Source organism: Olea europaea, chromosome 12 (genome assembly GCF_002742605.1).
Source record: "Olea europaea var. sylvestris chromosome 12, O_europaea_v1, whole genome shotgun sequence".
Lineage (NCBI taxonomy): Eukaryota > Viridiplantae > Streptophyta > Magnoliopsida > Lamiales > Oleaceae > Olea > Olea europaea.
Genome location: NC_036248.1, coordinates 16,974,971 through 16,992,093, shown reverse-complemented (window position 1 = coordinate 16,992,093; position 17,123 = coordinate 16,974,971). Strand labels below are relative to the sequence as shown.

Here is a 17,123-nt window from a genome sequence, read left to right as displayed (position 1 = left end):
GACGAGTAAAAACTTGTAACTGTTATTTGTTTTTAGGTAGATGGTTTTAAGAAAATTCATTTATGTTCATTGTCAAGGATGCTAAACCACGATATTTCAAGAATGTAAATTCGAGCAGTATGAACAGGAATATATTTTATTTCAAGAATATATTTAACATCTCAATAGAAAAGTTATCTTATTTGTTGATAATTGTCCTGTTTATCCAAAATCTATTAAAGGTTTGAAAAAATTGAATTATTTTCTTGCCACCCAACATAAGATCAAAGATCCAACCTTGTGGGACCAGAATGCTACTGGCCAAAATGGCCAGATTTGCTATGGACAAAATGGCCAGCAAGCTACTGGGCGAAATGACCAGAAAGCTACTGGCCAAAATGGCTAGAATGCTGGCGAGAACTCTGTACAAGAAAATAGGGATGAGGTAGATCATTCCTCTGTTGAAGTGGCTCGCAAAAAGAAGGAAATGAACTTTCTTTTGAATGATCTACATATCGTAACAATCAAGAAAGATAAGAAGAGGACAACCCCCTCTCTTGATATCGAAATGATTATGCTAGAAGGGAAACGCCCTACACTAGAATAGAGGTTCACCACTTCAAGTTCTAGTATTTCTTAGATGAAGTTGCAACAATTTTTGAAACTTCATGTTTTAGATTCATTTTGAATCATATGCTTTAGATCTTTAGATCTTTTGTAATGTTTGACTTCAACGGTCGGGGGATGTTTGAAGTAGTTATACTCATTTTTTATCAATACATATTTATGTACCGATCAAAAAATGATCCAACCTTGTGATGTGGGACTATCATACTAGCTTTTAAGATGTCATCAAATTTAGCAAAATCTTTTGGAGGGATATGAAATTGGAATCCCAAATCCCAAAAAAGGTAATGGTTTTAAATCCAATAGATCTCGCAATGTCAGTTTGAAGAATTAAACTATATGTACCGAATCTTGATGACCAAACCGATAACCTACTCTAACAAGTGGGCGGGCCCCACGCACATTTAAAAATTTCGAACTGTGGACCCCGTCCTCCTATTGTGAGTGTAGGTAAAAGATTATGTAAGAAAGTGGATGTAAGTGTAACATGTTCCCAGTTTAAATAATAGATGTTCGACCAAGCACAATTGAAAATTATTTTGATGTTGTAAAATTAGGTCTACGGATAATGTGAGTTCAGATGATCTGGATCTATGTTCTAGTGATGGAGGCATTCAACAATTGCAAGTTCTAATCAAAGAGTTGAAGTACGTTATACAACGAATGTTGATTACATTTTGAACTTCTTGAGAAAAATAAGGGAACTTCAAAATTGTTGAGTGATAAGTAGATTGTTGAGAACGTCACTTTGAAGTGCAAAAGAAGACAAAGTTGAAGATGAGTTATCTACTAGAGCTTGTCTCCCACAAAAATGCACTTCAAGCAACAATCATATTATCAATAATTTTTTCTTGCAATATGAAAACATTACATCAGAGCTTCTTAATGTACTAAGAAAAGTTAGAGATAAGATCCAAAGGGACATCAATTTCAAGAGAAAATAAGCCTATGTTTGAGAACTATTTTTGCTAGAAAAAAGAGTTTTATAATAATAAATTTTTTCGAGAACATGTGATTAAAAAAAATGAAATTTTTTTGGGTTTACGTACAAAATATAAAACTTATGAACACGATGGTTTTTTTTAACGAGGATCCAAAGCAAAGCTACTCGAATAAAAAACTAATTCAAATTAACTATTTTCTATATTCACAATTCTAATATAATAATAAGTCATGACAATCCCTGGCCCCCAGGGCACATCCAAGTTGGCGGAACAATCACATTGGGGGGCTCTGGAACCAAGCGTGGGGAGTTCGATTCCTGGTGGGAACCTTTGATCCAATAAAGGAGGAATTATTGGTGGATTAATCACCATGGAGGAGGCTTCCTTTGGGGAAGGAGTAAAAGCCATGTGGGAACCAACAAAGGCACATCCTGCGATTTACCTCCCCGAGCAGCTGAGAGGTCGGAGGTTCAGGAACGAGGATATATAGTCTGGCGCAAGTTGGGACACCTCGTTAAAAAAAAAAAAAAAAAAAAAAAGTCATGACAATCCCTCAATCACTTGCACTGTGCATTACTTAATGATTCAGTCAATAAAATTCGTAATCCAACTTAAATTTATGATCCAGATGGGAATATAATATTTATGGACATGAGTTTACATCATATACCTAACCCTTCGATAAAGTAATAATATACTAATTTGTCACGCATGATATACCTAAACTTGAATAGATTATTTCTTAATTAAAGTTGTTTTAACTTTGTTTAATATCAAAGAGAGAAAAAGCTATAGAAATTAATTTCAGCAAAAATAATTTACTTATACCTTTTAGTAACGAAGAGCATCGACAGGGAGTCGTAAAATTTCGTCCATCTGGAAAAAAAGGGTAAAAATGACTAGCTATTCATTGACACTAAAAATTGATTATCGTATGATTAATTCCACGTTCGTCAATCTATTATGCAACTGAAAATGACATTTTTTCCTGTCAGTCGCAGTGTGAGGATTCAATTCCTGAAATATGAAATTGGACTCTTTGTGAGTATCAGTGTATGGGCAAGTTCTTGATCCTTGGCCTACTGAGGTACATCCCGCGATTTATCTCCCTCACGATATTTCAGAGGGCGGGAAGGTGGGATCTTAAAGGTTGGGATTCAACCTTTTTGAAAATGACATTTTTCCATGATATATATCTCCAGTTTATCTAGATATTATTCAGTGATAAGGTGTTGCAATAAGCCACTGAGTTGTTGCCAAATCCCTAGCTTGCATCAAATTATGACTTGAACAGGAAATAAAAAATTGGTGGTGGCCAAAATCATCCACTTTTGTCAATTTTACCCACATTTTTTCCACAATTTGCATATACGTGTGCACAGAAGATGGGTTAGCCGGAAACATAGTGAAAAGGACTCGTTGCCGCCCGCTCTGTGTATCTATTTTATGTGTGTTACCAATTCCCACATGGATCATACTATACAAACATAACTGTTGACATGTGGGATGATCGAACACTCACACCTCTAGGAGTCGGATATTATTTTATTCACGTGGGGCCTACGCTCTATATGAGGGTCGATCACCCATTCGATCATCAAAATTCGAGCACTTTAGCATTTTCCTTCCCACATACCTACAACTTCAACCATAGATCAACTCTAGTATGGACTCTCTTGGAACCACATTTTTATAAAAAATGAATTTTTTTTAATAGTAAGGGAGTGTTTGATAGACATTTTTATGTAAAAATGCATTTTAGAATAGTAAATTGATGTGAAATATGTGGTTCAGAAATAAGGAAATTTTTTTTATTTACGTGTAATATTATTTTAATAAAGAATGTGTGGTTGAAAAGAAGAGAAAGAAAAATGCATTTTGAAAAAAATGGCTACCAAATGGAACCTAATTTTTTGAGATAATATGTAATTAAAAAGAATAAGAAAAAAATTGAGTTTATATGCAAAATTATGTTATTGTAGAATGTATAATTAAAAATAAATTTAAAAAAAAACGAGTTTCTAAGAAAATGGAACTTAAACAAGGGCCTAATCCCATTTAAATAATTTTTTACTATTATATTTTAAATCAACTATTAAAAATTAATATTACCTGATATTCAGAGTCATCAGTGTGTAATCATAAGTAATCAATTATGGACAACTGATTCAGAAACTTAAAATTCGTATAAATATCTCAATTCCAATAAAATTTTACGAATAGGCGTGATTTAATTTAGGCCTCGTTTGCTTCTCATTTTTTGGCTCTAAAAATGAAAAATATGATCGTTATTCATCACATCAAACTATCATATTTGATTTCTTATCTTTTGTGTGAGTCCTATAACAGATATATTTTTCATTCTCATTCTTATAAGAATGAGAATCAAACGGGGGCTTAGATTTATAATTCATCCGCTAGAAGGTTACTCCTAGCAAAACAAAAAATATTTATTTAGAAGGTGTTTGGAAGATATTTTTATGTAAAAATGTATTTTTGAATAGTAAATTGGTGTGAAACGTGTGGTTGAAAATAAGGAAAATTTTTTGATTTACGTGTAATTTTATTTTAATAAAGAATGTGTGGTTGAAAAGAAGAGAGAGAAAAATGTATTTTGAAAAAAATGGGTACCAAACAGGGCCTAAACCTACCACTTTATAGTGTTTTTATAGGATTAGCAAGAGTTTCCATCCATCATATAATTTATTTCAATTTATAGCATTTATTCCACCCACCACTACAACACGTCACAGTAAATTGTTTTAGACGCTTGTAAGAAAATACTACTTGAGTTCTAATTTTTTAAAATAATTTTTTTGAAGAATATATTGTTAAAAGTACCAAAAAAAAGTTATAGATCCATGTGTAAAATAATTTTATTGAGAAAATGTGTAATTTAAAACAAAATTTGAAAAAAAAAAATGAATATTAAAAAATCTATATTAAATAGGGTTTATAGATATCGTGGTTCAATGCTACCATTAAAGATGTTTCTTTATTACCTATTTCTTCAACCAATTATTAAAAAAAAAAAAAAGATTATTTAGACACAAATGCATTTTAGGTTTAATTTTTTTTTATATATTTTTTAAAAATTAGTAGACTAATTATTAATCTTGTTGAAGGAAAGTCGAGATTTTTTTTCACATCTCTTGCTGCAACGATTTTTTTACAAGTTGAATTAGACAATCTTTCATTTCCTCATTCGATCTTATGATTATAAATGGTCAAATGATTTTTTATTCATATGTTTCAAGAACTTATACTATTCATTTAAGAGCTCTTCTTTATGTACAGTCGGAGGGGTTCTGTAATCCCCTCAGAGGGCGGGTTGGTTTTTTTTTTATTTTTTGCACTATTTTATTCATATGGGGTGGTTTCATGTGAGATTTCTATATTGATTCTGTAAAATTTATTTATGTCCAAATGGATTCAGCCATACATTTAATTTATTTATCATTCATTTTTATCTATTTATACTTTAAATTATTTTTGAACGCTCCCAAACAAGCTTTAAGGCTTAGAAATAAGTAGAAACGTAGTTTTAGCCCCTGTTTGGTACGCATTTTTGAAGCCAAAAATGCATTTTTTCCGTCACATCAGCACACAATTTTTGACTTCTACACTCTAATGGGGGACCCGCAATTTGATGTTTAAAATGCATTTTCATCAACAAAAATGTGCACCAAACGGACCCTAATTTATTGAATCTTTTATGTTACCACAATCGATGAAGAAGACTATTTCTTCTCCGGTCCCAAGAACGCACTCGCTCCGTTTTTAGTATTAAATGGTCTGTCACCCACTTCCACACGCAATATAACCGGGCTTCATCAAACTTCTTGATTACCCTTCTTCTGCTCCAAATTTTCCACCATATAATAATTATATACACATCAATTTGTATATGTATGTAAGCATGAATTTTTGACCCAGTTTTCCCTTATATTTTTACACTGTTGTTAATCAGAAGTTACATATATTTATAATACAAACACATAATTCCAAAATTATATATTTGCTGCTGTTTTCACAATATATACATACGTCTTTATCTGCTTGCTAAGATTTTGCCGTCTGGCGCTAACTTGTTTTCTTCTCATATTTGAAAGGGAAGGTTAATTTTCTGGCTAATAAAATTTGGGCCCCTCAATTTTTGACTCTAGAATCTCATGTGATCTCAAAGGTGCCATCTATTGCCCTTGCTTTCTAAATTTTCTTTAATGGGTGCATAATGTTTTTTACGGTTGTAGCTGAAATAATCCTAATTCCCAGTCTTGTATTGCTATTCTGTTTGAGAAATCTGGACTTCAGTTTCATTCAAGCTCGGTGTTATCTGCTTTTGTGATGATGAACTGTTCTGTTATGAAGTTCGCTATCTGGGTTTTGTTCATGTTGTACTTGGTATGTTTTTCTCGAGGATTTGATCCTGCTGATAAGTATTATATAAACTGTGGATCATCCACTGATGTTACTCTGGGTAATAGGACTTATGTATCTGATAAATCAGCATCTAAATTCCTGTCAACCCCACAAGATATATTGGCTGATAGCAATTCAAATTCTATAAATTCATCCAAGAATTCACTGCTGTATCGAACAGCTAGAGTATTTGCTGGATCCTCTAGGTATACGTTCTCGATCAGCCAGAGGGGGAGGCACTGGATCCGCCTGCACTTTTATCCATTTGTTTATCAGAATTATGATATGAACACTGCTAATTTCTCTGTTTTCTTCCAAAAGAATACGCTTCTAAGCAATTTCAACTCAAAAAACCTTTCTGTTAGAGAATTTTCAGTCAGTATATCATCTGGAGACCTTGTAGTGACTTTTGCCCCTGCGAATAGTTCATTTGCTTATGTCAATGCCTTGGAAGTTTTCTCGGAACCAGATTCGCTCATCACCGATGATGCCATCAATCTCAATCCACCAGGGGCATTTAATGGCCTGGTGACACAGGCTCTTGAGACAATTGCAAGGGTGAACATGGGTGGACCATTCGTGTCATTGGAGAATGATACGTTGTGGAGAAGTTGGGTTTCTGATCAGAGCTTTTTGGTGCTACCAAACCTTGCCAAGAATGTGTCAAATATTGCTGCTGTTAAGTATCCTCCAGGTGGTGCAACTCCAGATATTGCTCCTCCTACTGTTTATGGTACTTGCAGTAAGATGAACTCAGAAAGTGATCCAAATAGCAATTTCAACGTGACATGGGAATTTAGTGTGAATTCGGGCTATGCATACTTCATTCGATTGCACTTCTGTGACATAGTTAGTACATCTGCCAATCAGCTACTATTTAATGTTTTTATTGATTCCATGCTTGCTAGTGGGGATCTTGAACTAAGTGCAAAAACCGATGGTCGTTTGGCCACTGCATTATATTTGGATTTTGTTACCCCATTAATTGAGAAAAATAAGCTACGTATAAGTATTGGCCCTTCTCCTAGGAGTGGTTATCCTGATGCCATTCTGAATGGACTGGAGATAATGAAAATGAACGATTCCATGGGCAACCTTGCTGGGGAAATGTCTATACCGTCCCAGCCTGGCTCCAAGAGGAATGTTGGACTAATTGTTGGGGTGAGTGTTGGGGTGACAGTTGCTTTGGTCATAATTGGCATTCTATTCTTCATGCACAGAAGACGGAAACAAAAAAGCTTTCGCGATTCAAAAACCTGGGTTCAGATTTCCACTGATGGAGGAACTTCCCATACTAGGGGAAGTAAATACTCGAGTGGAACAACGGCTAGTGTTGGTTCTAACTTGAGTTACCGCATTCCTTTTATAGCTGTTCAGGAAGCAACAAACAACTTCGATGAGAGTTGGGCTATTGGCATTGGTGGCTTTGGGAAGGTTTATAGAGGGATTTTAAAAGATGATATAAAGGTTGCTGTTAAAAGAGGCAATCCCAGGTCCCAACAAGGTCTAGCAGAGTTTCGAACTGAAATTGAGATGCTTTCTCAATTCCGGCACCGCCATTTGGTGTCCTTGATTGGGTATTGTGATGAAAGGAATGAGATGATACTTATTTATGAATACATGGATAATGGTACCCTCAAGAGTCGTCTCTATGGTTCTAATCTTCCAATTTTGAGTTGGAAGGAGAGGCTCGAGATATGCATTGGAGCAGCAAGAGGACTGCACTACCTTCACACTGGCGATGCTAAAGCAGTTATTCACCGTGATGTAAAGTCTGCAAACATATTGCTTGACGAGAAACTTATGGCAAAAGTTTCTGATTTTGGACTTTCCAAGACAGGACCGGAGATTGATCAAACGCATGTTAGCACTGCTGTTAAAGGGAGTTTTGGGTACCTCGATCCAGAGTATTTCAGAAGGCAACAGCTGACAGAAAAATCTGACGTTTACTCGTTTGGTGTCGTTATGTTTGAAGTTCTTTGTGCTAGGCCTGTGATAGATCCATCTCTTCCAAGAGAAATGGTCAACTTAGCTGAATGGGCAATGCAGTGGCAGAAGAAGGGACAACTAGATCAAATTATAGATCCTAATCTTGCAGGAAAAATAAGACCAGAATCCCTCAGGAAGTTTGGAGAAACAGCAGAAAAATGCTTGGCGGATTTTGGGGTTGACAGACCCTCAATGGGAGATGTCTTGTGGAATCTGGAGTATGCTCTTCAACTTCAAGAGGCAGTGGTTCATAATGATCCCGAGGAAAATAGTACCATTGTTATCGGCCAACTCTCCCCGCAGATTGGTGAATTTAATCATTTGGACTGTAGCATTTCTGCTACTCAATCTGAAATGTCAAGTGGCGATGATCTTTCGGGCATTTCAATGAGTAGAGTTTTCTCACAACTGGTGAAGTCTGAAGGTAGATGACTTTATAGATGATGTATTATTTGTTTAGCTCCTTGCCTCCTTCCAAGTTTTTAGTTCTTAGATTCATCAGATAAAATGAATATTGAACTTAAATATCGCTATTTTAATGTCTTGCTATATCAAATGCTGCAGAAACTGTTGGGTGTGACATATTTTTAATTTTATGGACTTCACTGTGTTTGATCGTCGTATTCATGTTTTTTGGAACAATTGAACTCTAATCTAATTTCGAGTACTCTCGTTCTTGGCATAATGAAGTTCTTAGCTTTCCCAGGAAGACCTCTCTTTGAAGGAAATTATGTTTTGTAGTTTTAAACTTTTAAATTACTTATTTTGCCAAAATTTACTTTCGAGAAACCAAGTCTAATAAAAATTAAAATTTTAGCATAGCTAACCAAGCTATTGGTGTCATTAATATGTCGTTCATTCTTGTCAACATGACTGCAAAAGATTGGCTTAAAAATCTAAATGTAGCTGGCTTATTTTCCAAAATTTCCTTTATAGCTTTCCGTGCGGATAATATTCGTACCTAAAGGCTAGAGAAGAACACAGACTCAGCAATTGATAAATAAAAATTAAATAAAAATTTTAGACCGTAGCTAAAAAGTTACTTATAAGTCCAGTTTTCTATGCACTCAAAGTCGACCATTAATTTAGGGTAATTGGCACAAAACGTCACTACATTTCAAGATTTTTGTGAAAAAGATCCCTACCTTTTATTTTTTAGCATTTTTACCCCTACCTTCCATATTTCGTTGCACAAAATGTTATTTTCATCCGTTTTTGACGATTTTACCCTCCTACTTAAATAAAACAAAAAGAAAGAAAAGAAAAAATAAAAAACTAATTGCAACCATAGTTCCAAAGTTTCAAAAATTACAAATCAATCAAAAATCGATTGCATCCTTTCATATTTAATGTATACATGAATTTTCTAACCATAATTTATTTTAAATAATCAACAAAATACATTTGCTCCAATCCATTAAAAGCGCAACATTATTCATCTCACTTTCCTAATCATACAACATCGAAATTTTCCTACAAGCCTCGAGAATTGCATTCATTAAACAACCCATTTATCCTACTTTATGAAACCTGATAAAAAGGTAATTTGCTTAGCGCAAGTGAACGACACAGAGCGGGAGCCTTGAAAATAGTTTGTGAGGGTCTTTTGGAGTTCTTTGACGGCTTGAAGCCTTTGCCCCCGAGATATTAGGAAGATGGGTTTATGGGTTCTGAAGGGGTAGTGGAAAATGGTGCGTAAGGGCGATGAATGAAAGTATGGAGGTGGATAGATTTTGCTCCAATTGCGAGAAAGGCTAAACTCAAGAAGCATGTTTTGACCCTAATTTATCTTGGAACAGCCATAATGGCATTGAATCCTTTATGAAACAATTTTTGAGTTGTTAAGAAGAATGAGGATTTTTATTAGCAATGCCAATGGCTTGTGAATGGAAATAAAGCTTTTGCTCTCAGCGTGATTATAAATTGTTTTTGGAACCATATATTCCTTAATTTGAGTAAATCTTATGATTGAAAATTAGTCAATTTTTTCTGATTTTCTTTTGGGTCATTCATTGTTAGGAAAATGCACGAGTTCATCGTGTTATCCAATTAATTTTATGGCGGAGGCCAGGTGGTGTCAGGCATACGTTGCTTCCTTCATCAGGGGGAGCAATTAGTAATTTCTGGCTGATTTGTAATTTTTTGAAAATATGGGACTATGGTTGCAATTAATTCTTTATTTTTCGTTTCTTTTCTTTTTTTTTTAATTTGATTATGAGGGTAAGATCATCAAAACGGATGAAAATAACATTTTGCACAATATGTCAAAAAAATGAAAAGTACGGACGTTTTCTATAAAAACCTTGAAAGGTAATGATATTTTGTACCGATTACCCATTAATTTATACCACATATTAATGATTATTACTCATTTATTATCTACGAATTTCATGAGACCCAATATTATTCCTTTAATGTATGTGCATATTAAGCTAGGGATATAGATTAGAAGGGATATACTGAAATGCTGGTTAGAGCTTTCTCAAGCTGATGTTACAAATTGTTTGCATTGTATTAATCTTTTATTTGGACATAACTTCGATAAATTTTAAAGTGGAGATAGTTTTCATTTTTCATTACGCCGACTGATCACGAGCATAGAGCTATACAACTACTCGCATGATTTTCTTACACAACGGATAGTTTAGAAATCGTTCATGTTAGATTATGGTTTCTCAGGGGATGTCCATCTTAACAAACAATAACATGCCACATCTGACAAAACGATGTCCCACCAAGAAATGTAACGCCTCAGTATATTACGTTAAACTATGATTTACGGAGGAAAATGTGCACATAAAGACATCTCCGCACAAGTAAATAGTAGTGTAATGCTTAATTTTGGGCTATTCTTCACGGTTATTGGGAAAGATTCTTGGTATTATTTTGGATAACTCACGAGCAACGATATGACACAACTTTCAAAATGAAAAATCATCAAATAATGATCTTAAAATAACTAGTCAAATTGTACATTTGTACCCCAAAAAAAGGAAAAAAAAAAATTGCAAATCCCTTGAATAATCCTGATTTGTTCCCTCCCTGGACAGGAACAAAGTCAAATGTAACACAGTGCACATTTTAGTACAAAATATAATTCATAATATTATTGTTTTTAATTACAATTATTGCAAGGTATTTTGTTTGAATGTATAGTGACTGTGTTAATAAATAATAAAGATAAATTTTATTTCTTTTTAACAAAATATTGACTATTTAAAGGTCCATTAGATGGATTGGGTTGCAGACGAATTGATAGGTTGTGGATGTCAATGCCAAAACAAATAAATTAAGGACCCATTTGCCACTAATTTAATAGATTGAGGACTAGTGATGAAATTTCCCAATTTAGTCAGCAATCCCTCATTTTCCCTTGATGATTCGGAGGCTGTCAGGGTGATGGCGCTAAAGACGAGCATTGCTCAGAATTGAATGAGAACAGAAAAGAGTGACGGTGTTTAAAATTATAAATCACGGCCCTTGAGGTTACAGTAATATAGTGTTGGGGCCGAGCGGAGTTCACCTTTACCACTGCAGCCGCCATGGCTATTTATCTCAAGCGCCTTCTTTCCGGTATGTACATGTTTGAATCTCTCTCTCTCTGATTCTCTTTATTTTTGCTTCTTTTTATTTTTTTTCTAATTTTCTTCGTTATTCTTTCCATTCTGCCTTTGTTATGATGCGAAGAGATCAATATACAGCATCACCAGCTTACATTTCGAAATCCCAGTCGGTTGGTATGTTATCTCTCCTTTGGTTAAATTATCGCCAGAAATTTCTCTATGAGATTGCATTTTAAAACTTTCAGAGCTATTATAACAATATTATTTGCTCCACTTTGTTTTGAATCTAAGTCAGTGTTTCTCTTTGTTTTGCACATCTAAGTGCAAATGAATTATGGAAGTTAATGTGTGCAATTAATGGTTTGTTTAATATCCAATGCCTTCAATTATAAAGCCTTTAACTTGGAATTAGTTATCGACTTAAAATATTATCCTGCTGATGAAGTGCAAATGTTGGACTGACACACCGCATTTAGCATGGTGTTCTCCCACTAATATCTGTATCCCTTTGCAACTTCAAATTATTATGTATGGTCAATTGCTTTTTGAAAAATGATAATGTTGTCAAAAAAGTGTGCCAACTGTTCAAAATATAATCAAATCAATCAAGTCATCTCAATCTACTTAAATTCTTTTTTGTGGACTTCAATTTGTATTGAATTAACAGATGTTATACAAATAGTAGAAAATGCATAAACTATGTAAAAGCCAGAGCTTTCTATGGTCTCCCAAAAATAAATCCACCAGTGATTCTACACAACTAGGAAATGAATATACACAAAAAATAAAAAATAAAATTAGGAACTGCAAATTTGTAAAACTAATAATGAGGAATTTCTTAGCTTCACAACAGTGTTGTCCAACCTCTCAAAGGCTCACCTGTTCTGCTGTTCATCTCTCCCCACTGTACCCAGATCAAGCAACATGGTATGTCCTTGCTCCTTTTCTTGTCATTGTAGGCACATTCATCTTCCAACACCAAATAACTTCCTTCACAGTGTCAGGAATTTTTTGTATGGACACCAAACTCAGACAATGTAGTTCAAAATCCAGCTGACAATATAATAGCAGATGATGCTCATTCGATCTACTGAGATTCTTAATCGTAAAAGATTCTGAGTTAACTTTATGGTTCACATAAATTTTCTCCATATGCATGTATACCGTGTAAAGCTCTATTGTTCAGCAGTATGCACAAGTATCGTAACTGTATTTGACTTAGAGTGGTCAACGTCTCTTGTGAAAACATTTCTATTATTTTGGGTATTTTTGGGTATTCTTCATTGAAATTGGAATGTCCATTTATGAGAAAGTTGAAATTAAAAATATCGACCGCTTCCTTTCTTGTCATTTTACAAGCTTGGAACCAGCAAAAAGGTTTCTCAGAATGATAAGAAACATGAAGATCGGCAAAATTTTGAAACTTTTGTAGGTAATTAAAAGGCACTTCTTGGTGTCAAGTCAACAAGCACCCATAGATATGGGTTCAAAAGATGGGGAACTCCGAGTCTTTATTGTTGCTGGAGAGGTTTCTGGTGACATGATCGGCTCACGTTTCATGGACTCTTTGAAAAAGCTTTCTCCTTGTCCCGTCCGTTTTGCAGGCATTGGAGGGTAAAATAGTCACTATTTATTATTTACGGAGAATCTCTCTCTGTTTTACCATCATTTGTTTTGGATTTAGTTATTTCTGCACCAGTGTGGAGTAACTTTCTGTTAAGGAAATAAGGATAAAAGATTACGTGATAATGAAATTAAAAGGGAATATGAAGATGAGAAAGAGTGGGCTCTTGCCAGCATTTAGTAAAGTTTGTGTTAGAGCTTGGAAAGAATATGAGACCAGCACGTTAATTACAATAACAAGTTTTTGAAGCTGGACAAAAGATGTGGAACGATATGTACCACTTGAACTCAGTGGCTTTCGAAAACACTTTCCTAAATTCCGGACATATTAAGTAATGTATAATTTTATATTCTAAATAGGCACTCTAATATGTTCCTGCTCTCAAATACCTTCACTTTCCACATTCTTTGCGACCTGGCTCCACTCCAGCTCCTTGCATTATGTGATCTGGGGTAGTAAAAATATTATGCATTCTAAATAGGTTGAATACATTCAAGGATGGATTTTTCTTTTGGTTCTTTCGGTATAATACTGGAGAAAGGCGTTATCTTTCTGCTGCTCTGTATTTTTCAGGTTGGCTATGTCAAAGCAGGGGTTAGATTCTCAGTTTCCTATGGAAGATATTGCAGTAATGGGCATCTGGGAGTTGGTGCCACATCTTAGCAAGTTGAGGGTGAGTAATGAGGAATGTCAACATGTTGTGTTAATCATTGAATACCTACAACTTGGACATAATTCTTGTAATCGAACTTTTAAAATTTCAGGTTAAGTTGAAACAGACAGTACAGTCTGCTCTCTCTTTTCAGCCTCATGTTGTACTGACGGTGGACTCAAAAGGGTTTTCCTTCCGTTTCCTAAAGCAACTGCGTGGTAATTTTTTTAAGCTGTTACAAGTTCTTCCATTTGCCTATGCAAGAGAAAAATGGTGGAGAAATATGGGGAAATGCTTTATGCAGCTATCTACTGTCAGCAAGGACTGGTGGGTCCTCTGCATTTTCACTATGTAGCTCCGTCGTTCTGGGCCTGGAAAGGTGGTGAAGAAAGACTTAAAGGGCTCTCTGGGTTTGTAGATCACGTCTTCTGTATCCTTCCTTTCGAGTCAGAAGTGTGTCTATCAAAAGGACTAAATGCAACTTTCGTGGGCCATCCAACACTTGAAGATGTTTTGGAGCAAGAGGTAAATCAGAATGTTTTTGGTATCTGCCTGGTTTTGAATACTGGTGTACTTTTTCATAGAAGACTCTTTCTTTTGGGGATCAAATTTGTTTACTGTTTAGGGATTACCTAATTGAGAACTTTAAATTACTTAATCGTTGTGAACTTGTGCTTGTATGTCAGTCAGAATGATTTTGCGTCGCATGTTTGTTGTAGTCATGTTAAACTTGAGGGACTTCATTTTCAGGTAAAGGATAGCATCTGTAAGGAATGGAAAATTCAAGGTAAGGGAGAAGCATTTAAGGAGCAGCATGGAATATCCTCAGGTTCGGTGCTTTTATATTTTGTTTGTGCAAAAAATCTAGTTCATCGTTATTCAATATTTTCTTGTACATGATGTGGCAACTTTAGTTTACAAGTTTTGAGATAGCATTGGATGTGCAAGTATGTAATCTGAATGAGAAAGAGTATGGTTGAAGGAATGTATACTGATCTAGCTGCACATTTCCTAATTGCTTTTGCCTTTAGCGAGACTTTTCATTTCTTTTTCACTTTGGATCAAAAAATTGTCGTCATTTTGAATTAATTTTGCTGCTCATAATTTGGTTGTAGTTCATCCAACCTTTAATTCTGTATTAACAGTATATGTGTTTTGAAACTTGAAGGAACCACAGTTATTTCCTTGCTTCCTGGAAGTAGATTACAAGAGGTCACACGCATGCTTTCCATATATTCAAACACTATGGAGCTATTAAAAGATTCCCACTCAGAGTTAACAGCAGCAATCCATGTGGCGCCTAATAAGTATGTGGAAGACTACATTAGTAAAGCTGTTTGCGAGTGGCCTACATCTGTCGTATTGGTTCCAAGTGGATCACTGCAAATTAAATATGATGCATTTAGTGTAAGGCCTCGTGATAGGTTTTCTTTCCGGTAATGGTACAAGAACATTATGTTAAAAATTAGGAGAAAAAATGGAGCATTGATATTGGAAGATATACTTGTTCTGCTTAAGTTTTCAATCTATATTTGATAGGAAAAGGCGTCTTCACCATTTTTATACACACCTTAATTTGATTATTCACAAAATTATCTGTTTAAACTTGGCTCCTTTAAACCACGAGTTGATGTTTGTTTGTCAACAATTATGATTAGCAGTTATCATCTCCGTATTGCTAGATTTACAAATTAAACGTTTATGGACTTGCAACATTATGTGTGAAAATGATGGGCCCTCAATATGTAGTTGCTTTTGATATATTTTTTAATCAATAATTCTAATATCCTAAGTGGCATTGCAGTATGAAATACCATATTTACGTGGTTTTATTTCTTTAGAAAATAGTTGCAGTCTGACTGATAGTTTCTGATTGCCCTGATCTGGTTTGTTTAATCGTATAGTTCAATACTAACATTTGTTTAATCAGTCCCAAAATTATGTTTTTTAGTCATCTTCCCATAGGACCCTTTTTTTCTCGTATCTTTTATCTAAACCCAAAGATGCTCATAATATTTGTATTCAGTATGAAACATTATAAGTTCACATGACATGATATTTCGTGGCTGGGTCTAATTCTATCTTGTAAATTTTAAAGAGAAACAGAGCTGACTTTATATGTGCCTAAACACAGCCCATATACTCTGCCAGCATCTTTTACTTTAGAATTTATATGTAAAAATTGATTAATTATTTAATGACAAAGCTTGAAAGATTTAACCTGCTGAATCCAATATGATCAGGCAAGTAGAGTAGCCTTGTGTACATCAGGGACTGTAGCAGTGGAATTGCAGCTTGCTCGACTGCCATGTGTTGTTGCCTATAGAGCTCATCTTCTGACTGAATGGTTCATACGATTCAAAGCTAAAGTATCTTATATCTCGCTTCCTAATATTATTTTGGATTCAGCAATAATTCCCGAAGCTCTTTTCAACGAATGCACACCTTCAAAATTGGCATCATTACTCAAGTAAGCTCCCATTTTACTTTAATTCTAGTCTTTATGGTTTTTTGTCTAACTGGGATGTGAATCTCCCACTCCTTTTACGTGAGGTACTTTTTTGGTCATTCTTTCCTTTCTTAATGTAAACATAAAAATAAGTGAAACATCTGCTTATTTTTATATATCTACACTTTTCAGCATCATATGAATTTGTTTTCCTCACAGTGATCTCGTAGTGTATCTGGAATCAATAATGACAAGTCGTCCAAATGTTCATGACAAATGATGGATTTGTCGTCATTTAATAATGCAATGCTTTGCTAATTACGTAGTTTGATAGCACTAATCTTATGGAACTTCGGTTTGCATTGCAACAGGAACTTAACAGACGATGAGAACCTCCGAAGAAAACAAATATGTGCTGCTGGAAAGGTTTTTGATTTACTTGTTCCTCCTAGAGTAAGTTCTGTCCAAATCCCGCAAGAATGGAGTCGTCCTATGCTTGATGATTATCGACCTAGTATGATAGCAGCATCTACAGTATTACATTATAGAAGAAGATGATGCTCATTTGATAACATGACAATTTAGTTTCATGAACCAGATCAGAATATTTGGTTTAACCGGCCAGAAAATGACAAGGCATCTACTTCATAGGCAATCTCGGAGATGCAAATTTGAAGTTTTTCTTTGTTAACCGAAATTATGAAACAATGGTCCATTGATGACCAGAGGAATATTTTGTAAAATTTATGACTTTGTAGAAATTGGCATTAATTTATTTTGTTGCCTACTAATTTATTTTGTTGCCTCCCTTGCAGTATCTGCAATGTTTACTCAATAAAATTTGCAATGGTCCTAAAATCAACTAGGATCCATC

The 17,123-nt window shown here is 34.7% G+C and overlaps 3 protein-coding genes across 3 annotated transcripts; all 3 read left to right on the top strand.

Annotated features, from left to right (window-relative positions):
- Positions 1-305: 305 nt before the first annotated feature.
- On the top strand, positions 306-1,550 carry LOC111406694. The gene is made up of 3 exons (XM_023036076.1): positions 306-424; positions 1,164-1,253; positions 1,361-1,550. The coding sequence occupies exons 1-3, from the start codon at positions 306-308 to the stop codon at positions 1,548-1,550; spliced, it is 399 nt and encodes a 132-aa protein (XP_022891844.1).
- Positions 1,551-5,288: 3,738 nt separating this feature from the next.
- LOC111405912 (receptor-like protein kinase HERK 1) lies at positions 5,289-8,576 on the top strand. Its single transcript, XM_023035018.1, has one exon. The coding sequence runs from the start codon at positions 5,898-5,900 to the stop codon at positions 8,391-8,393; it is 2,496 nt and encodes an 831-aa protein (XP_022890786.1). The 5' UTR covers positions 5,289-5,897; the 3' UTR covers positions 8,394-8,576.
- Positions 8,577-11,351: 2,775 nt separating this feature from the next.
- LOC111405911 (probable lipid-A-disaccharide synthase, mitochondrial) lies at positions 11,352-17,040 on the top strand. Its single transcript, XM_023035017.1, has 10 exons — positions 11,352-11,534; positions 11,649-11,698; positions 12,957-13,138; positions 13,722-13,821; positions 13,913-14,018; positions 14,105-14,325; positions 14,551-14,629; positions 14,969-15,207; positions 16,044-16,270; positions 16,621-17,040. Exons 1-10 carry the CDS (start codon positions 11,504-11,506, stop codon positions 16,805-16,807), a joined length of 1,422 nt encoding a protein of 473 aa, XP_022890785.1. The 5' UTR covers positions 11,352-11,503; the 3' UTR covers positions 16,808-17,040.
- The last annotated feature ends 83 nt before the right edge of the window (positions 17,041-17,123 follow it).

What these genes read in the sequence shown, in the direction of transcription:
- LOC111405912 (XM_023035018.1), top strand. Translation starts at nt 5,898, where the DNA reads ATGATGAACTGTTCTGTTATGAAGTTCGCTATCTGGGTTTTGTTCATG.
- LOC111406694 (XM_023036076.1), top strand. Translation starts at nt 306, where the DNA reads ATGGCCAGATTTGCTATGGACAAAATGGCCAGCAAGCTACTGGGCGAA. An exon ending in TACAAGAAAATAGGGATGAG is followed by an intron (nt 425 to 1,163) that starts GTAGATCATTCC and finishes TTGTAAAATTAG; the next exon opens with GTCTACGGATAATGTGAGTT. An exon ending in GTTCTAATCAAAGAGTTGAA is followed by an intron (nt 1,254 to 1,360) that starts GTACGTTATACA and finishes GTCACTTTGAAG; the next exon opens with TGCAAAAGAAGACAAAGTTG.
- LOC111405911 (XM_023035017.1), top strand. Translation starts at nt 11,504, where the DNA reads ATGGCTATTTATCTCAAGCGCCTTCTTTCCG. An exon ending in TTCGAAATCCCAGTCGGTTG is followed by an intron (nt 11,699 to 12,956) that starts GTATGTTATCTC and finishes AAACTTTTGTAG; the next exon opens with GTAATTAAAAGGCACTTCTT. An exon ending in TTTCCTAAAGCAACTGCGTG is followed by an intron (nt 14,019 to 14,104) that starts GTAATTTTTTTA and finishes TGCTTTATGCAG; the next exon opens with CTATCTACTGTCAGCAAGGA.